At 33.2% G+C, this 6,313-nt stretch overlaps 1 protein-coding gene across 1 annotated transcript in view; it reads left to right on the top strand.

Annotated features, from left to right (window-relative positions):
- Positions 1 to 2,952, top strand: part of LOC131942443 (phospholipase A2 A2-hormotoxin-Apt1a-like) — an 8,899-nt gene extending 5,947 nt beyond the window's left edge. The window contains exons 4-5 of the mRNA XM_059302346.1: positions 401 to 495; positions 2,694 to 2,952. Coding sequence (XP_059158329.1) covers positions 401 to 495; positions 2,694 to 2,824 — 226 coding nt within the window. The 3' untranslated portion in view covers positions 2,825 to 2,952. The remainder of the gene's footprint in view (positions 1 to 400; positions 496 to 2,693) is intronic.
- Positions 2,953 to 6,313: the final 3,361 nt, after the last annotated feature.

Here is a 6,313-nt window from a genome sequence, read left to right as displayed (position 1 = left end):
AATAAATAAATAAATAAATAAATAAATAAATAAATAAATAAATAAATAAATAAATAAATAAATAAATAAATAAATAAATAAATAAATAAATAAATAAATAAATAAATAAATAAATAAATAAATAAATAAATAAATAAATAAATAAATAAATAAATAAATAAATAAATATAAATAAATAAAATATTTGTTAAATTTATTAATTAAATAAACAAAAAAATAAATAAAATAAATAAATTAGGGCCATGCACCTAATGGTTTATAAGATGTTTACAAGTAATACTTATTTGTGTTGAAAAAAAAGTGTCCAACATTGTAATTAAGAACGAAGAAGCACAATAACGTAACAACAATTAATTATATTTTTTACATACTTAAATTATTCCTACAAATCAATCTACAGCTGCTGCTCTGAAAAGAAACTTTGTTTTGAGAGAAATGGCTGCAACATACGTGAAGATATCAAAGTCAATTGTACTAAGCATTGTGTTTGTAACTGTAAGTTTATACCAATTGTAAGATGTTATTTACCGGTAAGTTTGTTGTACCGTTTAGTATACAGGTAAGTTTATCTGTTGTATTATGTGATGTGAGTTTATCTGTTGTAGCATGTAATATAGAAGTAAATGTATCTGTTGTACGAGTAAATTTATCTTTTGTACCCTGTAATGTACGAATAAATTTATCTTTTGTACCCTGTAATGTACGAGTGAATTTATCTTTTGTACCCTGTAATGTAGGCCTACGAGTAAATTTATCTTTTGTACCCTGTAATGTACGAGTAAATTTATCTTTTGTACCCTGTAATGTACGAGTAAATTTATCTTTTATACCCTGTAAGGTACGAGTAAATTTATCTTTTGTACCCTGTAATGTAGGCCTACGTGTAAATTTATCTTTTGTACCCTGTAATGTACGAGTAAATTTATCTATTGTACCCTGTAATGTACGAGTAAATTTATCTTTTTTACCCTGTAAGGTACGAGTAAATTTATCTTTTGTACCCTGTAATGTAGGCCTACGTGTAAATTTATCTTTTGTACCCTGTAATGTACGAGTAAATTTATCTATTGTACCTTTTATACCCTGTAAGGTACGAGTAAATTTATCTTTTGTACCCTGTAATGTAGGCCTACGTGTAAATTTATCTTTTGTACCCTGTAATGTACGAGTAAATTTATCTATTGTACCCTGTAATGTACGAGTAAATTTATCTTTTGTACCCTGTCATGTGCTAGTAAATTTATCTGACGTGTGTAACATGCTTTATGGTGCAGACGGTATTTTTAAATTTTATCAAGTCTCCATATTATACTTATCAAAAAAACATGGTATTTTATGTAAGAAATTAGAATATCACTTATACATTAGACTGTGTTAAGTAAGGAACTTGAAATACGTAATGTTGTTTGCACTTTAGTAATGATATATTTTCAGCCCATCTGTATAAAACCTTCATTGAAAACCTACACTTTGTTCAATAGCAATTAAAACAATTTATAATTTTACTAGCGATTCCGTCCCGCGCGTTGCCGCAGTCTCAGAAGAAAGTCTGAAGGTTAGCCAAAGGATAGCTAATCGCATTCTGCTGGGGCGCGGTCGGACGTGCTTGATGCAAAGTAGTGAAGGACTATACAACATCTTATCCATATTCTATTGCACTCATTAAAACGAACGTATACGACTCAGTGCTCACATGAAAACCAAGGTGCCAAATCGCTCCCTGCCAGGGCGTAGAAGGACGCGCCTGATTTGATAGTCTATGACTATTGTTGCCCATCGTATTTTTAGTGTATAACCTTTTTTTTTTAAACGAACGTAGGCGCTTACTGCTCGCAGGGTTGCGTCTGCTGCAGTTTACCGCCGAATATAGTAATACGCCTTACCCGCTAAGCCGCATTAACTGACGCCAAGTGCTCACATCGCCACTCTGGGTACCAAATCGTGTTTCGACCAAAAACGCACTATCCTGCGCATCGCCTAGAAGAAATTTTTTTTTTTCGCAGAAATATTCTCGGGATTATTCTTATCAACTCCCCAAAGTTTCATGGCACTCGCGTAAACGGTGTCGAACCGCATTCTACTTTTATTTTTTATATAACGTATATATAGAGAAATCGTACCCTTGCGAAATTAAAAAAAAAATACTGGCGATCGGATAAACGGTGTCAAATCGCATTCGACTTTTACTTTTTAAAAAAAAAATACCCATATAGATAAGAATCGAACCGCGCCCTGCCGAGGGGCCACCCCTACAAATTTGAAATTTTCGTCTTCGCAGATACCCACCGAGGAGTTTCTTTAACACCTTTGCAAAGTTTCATTGCGATCGGATGAAAGGTGTAGTAATGCATAAAAGACAAACAAACCAACAAATAAATAGACACACACACATATACATTTATATATATATATATATATATATATATATATATATATATATATATATATATATATATATATATATATATATATATATATATATATATATATATATATATAGCTCGGCCTTGTTCTTATCAAGAATAACACATTTTAAACTTTACACCCAAGGATTCAGTTGTTTATGTTACTTCTAAAGCTACATGATTATATTTATATCTACATAAAAAGAATCAGAAAAAACAATTTATTGAAACTAACGTATAAAATTTAAAATTGTAAACAATTCAATTGAAACCTACCTATTTCTGTAGCAGGAAAAAACCCACACACCTGTGCATTTAAGGCCTGCCGATGTAACATTGAGATGGGCAGATGCCTGGCCCGGTACAAGTTCAACAAAGCATATGCCCGCTATAACTACAAAAAGTGCCGCTTTGAGTAGTAGACTGCAGGTAAACTGCAGGTGAATTGCAGGTGAACTGCAGGTAGAATTCAGGTTGACATAGAGGCGTGTCCCTACATCACCAGACTTCGTTTACATATAGATTAATCTTATTATTTATCTTTAAATGGAAATTTTTTTGACTTTTTTTTGTGGTAGTTGATTAGGATACTTCTAAAAGCAAAAGATATCAAGTACAAATTTCTAAAGATTTATTATTGGAAAATGTAAAATGTATTTACTAGTTTTCATATTATAAACGAATAAACATTTTTAGTAGTTGAAAATACACCTATAATGAATATCATTTAAAGTCTTATTTTATAAAATTAATTTTATTAACATTTTACAATTTTAGAAAATTAAACTAAAGATATAAAAATAAAGATGAATATAAAAAGAAAATATCTTGTTCCAATTTTTTTTTACACTTAGAAAAATAATAATAATAAGGTTTTAATAGCTAGAAACGAATAAATCCCACACTCACTGAGTAACAATAATTTTTGGTGTCATATATAGGTGTGCAAACGACACGAGACTGGGGTAACACCTTCTGTTAGGGTAAAACATGACACCAGCGATAAAGGCGACACACCATGAGGTTGTCAATGGAGTTGACTCAATTTGAGATATCGCAACATCTGACAGATTATAAGCTCATTACATCTGGTGACATTAATTGAGATAAATACAGAAGGTGAAACACTTTAGGTCATTGCATATGGTGACACACCGAAAATTCATTACTTGTGGTGACAAAACATGAGGTCATACCTGAGGTAAGACACCATACGGTCATTACATTAGGTGACATAAATTGAGTTAGTCATAGAAGGTGACACAACATGATGTTATGATAGAAGGTGACACACCGTTAGGTCATTACATGTGGCGACACATCAACAATGTATTACACGTGGTGAAATTAATTGCGATTATCACAGACGTTGACACAGCATGCGTTGTCGATTTGAGGTGACACACCATAGGGCCATTTCAGATGGTGACATAAATTTAGATAATTACAGACGGTGAGACAACATGAACTTTATACAGGAGGTGACACTACATGAGAGTTTTACTGAAGGATACACAACATGAGATTGTAGCAAGAGGGGACGTAATATTAGGTCCTCACGTGAGGTGACACCCCATAAGATGATTACATGTGGCGACATTAATTGAGGTAATCACAGATGGTGACACACTTTAGGTCATTACATGTGGTGACACACCATAAGGTGATTACATGTGGCGACATTAATTGAGGTAATCACAGATGGTGACACACTTTAGGTCATTACATGTGGTGACACACCATAAGGTGATTACATGTGGTGACATTAATTGAGGTAATCAAAGATGGTGACACACTTTAGGTCATTACATGTGGTGACACACCATAAGGTGATTACATGTGGTGACATTAATTGTGGTGAAACAGTATGAGTTAATAACATTAGGTAACACAAAATTGGGTGACTAGTGGAATTAACACAAGGTGAGGTCATCATAGCCCAGCGTTTTACGTGAGATGAAACAACATTAGGTCGCCACTATTGGTGACTCAACGCGAGATCACCACATCAAGAAGTCTCCACTGTAGTAAAAAAACATATTGTGCTATATTTTAAGTTTTACTTAGTCGTCAAATATTTTTTATAAAGCTCGGGGCTCCTTCAAAATATTTCCATCTTTTAAATTACACTGTGAAATTTGTGAAAATGAAATACGCGTCATTATGTTTAGGGCGGTTTAGGGTGTTAGAATATGTTTAAATTAAAAACAAAATATTCGCTTGGGAAGTATACCCTAAACATGGTACCCATTGTTTTTAAAATTTTAAATACATTGAATAACTATTATTTAAAAGAAGAAAAAATATTCTATAAAATGATTTATAATACGATTCATTTTTAAATAGCTTCAACAAGATGTTTAGTATTTTGTTTCCAGGAGCTCATACATATTAAAATTGTGTTATGTACTTTGAACGATTAGATTAGTTTTGTTGAGTTTTTGTTAGGCCAGTAGAGTTTGTGAGAGGCTTGTAGAGGTTTTGTGAGGTTTGTATAGTTTGTGAGAGGTTTGTAGAGTTTGTGAGTGGTTTGTAGAGTTTGTGAGACGTTTAAAGAGTTATTTTTTGAGATTTGTAGAGTTTGTTAAAGGTTTGTAGATTTTGTGAAAGGTTTGTAGTATTTGTGAGAGTTTGGAGAGTTTGTGAAAGGTGTGTAGAGTTTGTGAGAGGTTTGTAGGATTTGTGATAGTTCAGTAGAGTTTGTGAAAGGTTTGTAGATTTTGTGAGAGGTTTGTAGAGTTTGAGAGAGGTCTGTAGAGTTTGTGAGAGATTGTAGAGTGTGTGAGAGGTTTGTAGAGTTTGTGAGAGGTTTGTAGGATTTGTGATAGTTCAGTAGAGTTTCTGAAAGGTTTGTAGAGTGTGTGAGAGGTTTGTAGATTTTGTGAGAGGTTTGTAGAGTTTGTGAGAGATTTGTAGAGTGTGTGAGAGGTTTGTAGAGTTTGTGATAAATCAGTAGTTTGTGAGAGGTTTGTAGAATTTGTGAGAGGTTTGTAGAGTTTGTGAGAGGTTTGTAGAGTTTGTGATAAATCAGTAGTTTGTGAGAGGTTTGTAGAATTTGTGAGAGGTTTGTAGAATTTGTGAGAGGTTTGTAGAGTTTGTGAGAGGATTGTAGAGTTTGTGAGAGGTTTGTAGAGTTTGTGAGAGGTTTGTAGAATTTGTGAGAGGTTTGTAGAGTTTGTGAGAGGTTTGTATAGTTTGTGATAGTTCAGTAGAGATTGTGAGAGGTTTGTAGAATTTGTGAGAGGTTTGTAGAGTTTGTGAGAGGTTTGTAGAATTTGTGAGAGGTTTGTAGAGTTTGTGAGAGGTTTGTATAGTTTGTGATAGTTCAGTAGAGATTGTGAGAGGTTTGTAGAATTTGTGAGAGGTTTGTAGAGTTTGTGAGAGGTTTGTAGAGTTTGTGATAGTTCATTAGAAATTGTGAGAGGTTTGTAGAATTTGTGAGAGGTTTGTAGAGTTTGTGAGAGGTTTGTAGAGTTTGTGATAGTTCAGTAGTAGAGATTGTGAAAGGTTTGTAGAATTTGTGAGAGGTTTGTAGAGTTTGTGAGAGGTTTGTAGAGTTTGTGATAGTTCAGTAGAGATTGTGAGAGGTTTGTAGAATTTGTGAGAGATTTCTAGAGTTTGTGATGCTAATTCAGTAGGGTTTGTGACAAAACAAAAGAGTTTGTGACTGGTTTTATGACATAATGTTTTTATACAAGAGAACGAGCATTTCATTCCTGGAACATTGCATGAGCTAGAATGAAAGAAGTTTACAAAAACGCTGACAAAAGCAAAATGCGCAAGAAAACAAAAGATGTCACCCTATTGATTTTGATCTCCCCATATCAGCTACTTATCGCGCTGTAGTAATGTTCATAAAATGGCGTACGTCTTTTCACGCCACGTTGGATATTGTAATAAAAGAAACA

This window comes from Physella acuta, unplaced genomic scaffold (assembly GCF_028476545.2).
Source record: "Physella acuta isolate Inbredline_101_S28 unplaced genomic scaffold, ASM2847654v3 ptg000406l, whole genome shotgun sequence".
Taxonomy (NCBI): domain Eukaryota; kingdom Metazoa; phylum Mollusca; class Gastropoda; family Physidae; genus Physella; species Physella acuta.
The sequence above is the reverse complement of the archived record's forward strand: the minus strand, read 5'-3'. Positions and strand labels throughout refer to the sequence as shown.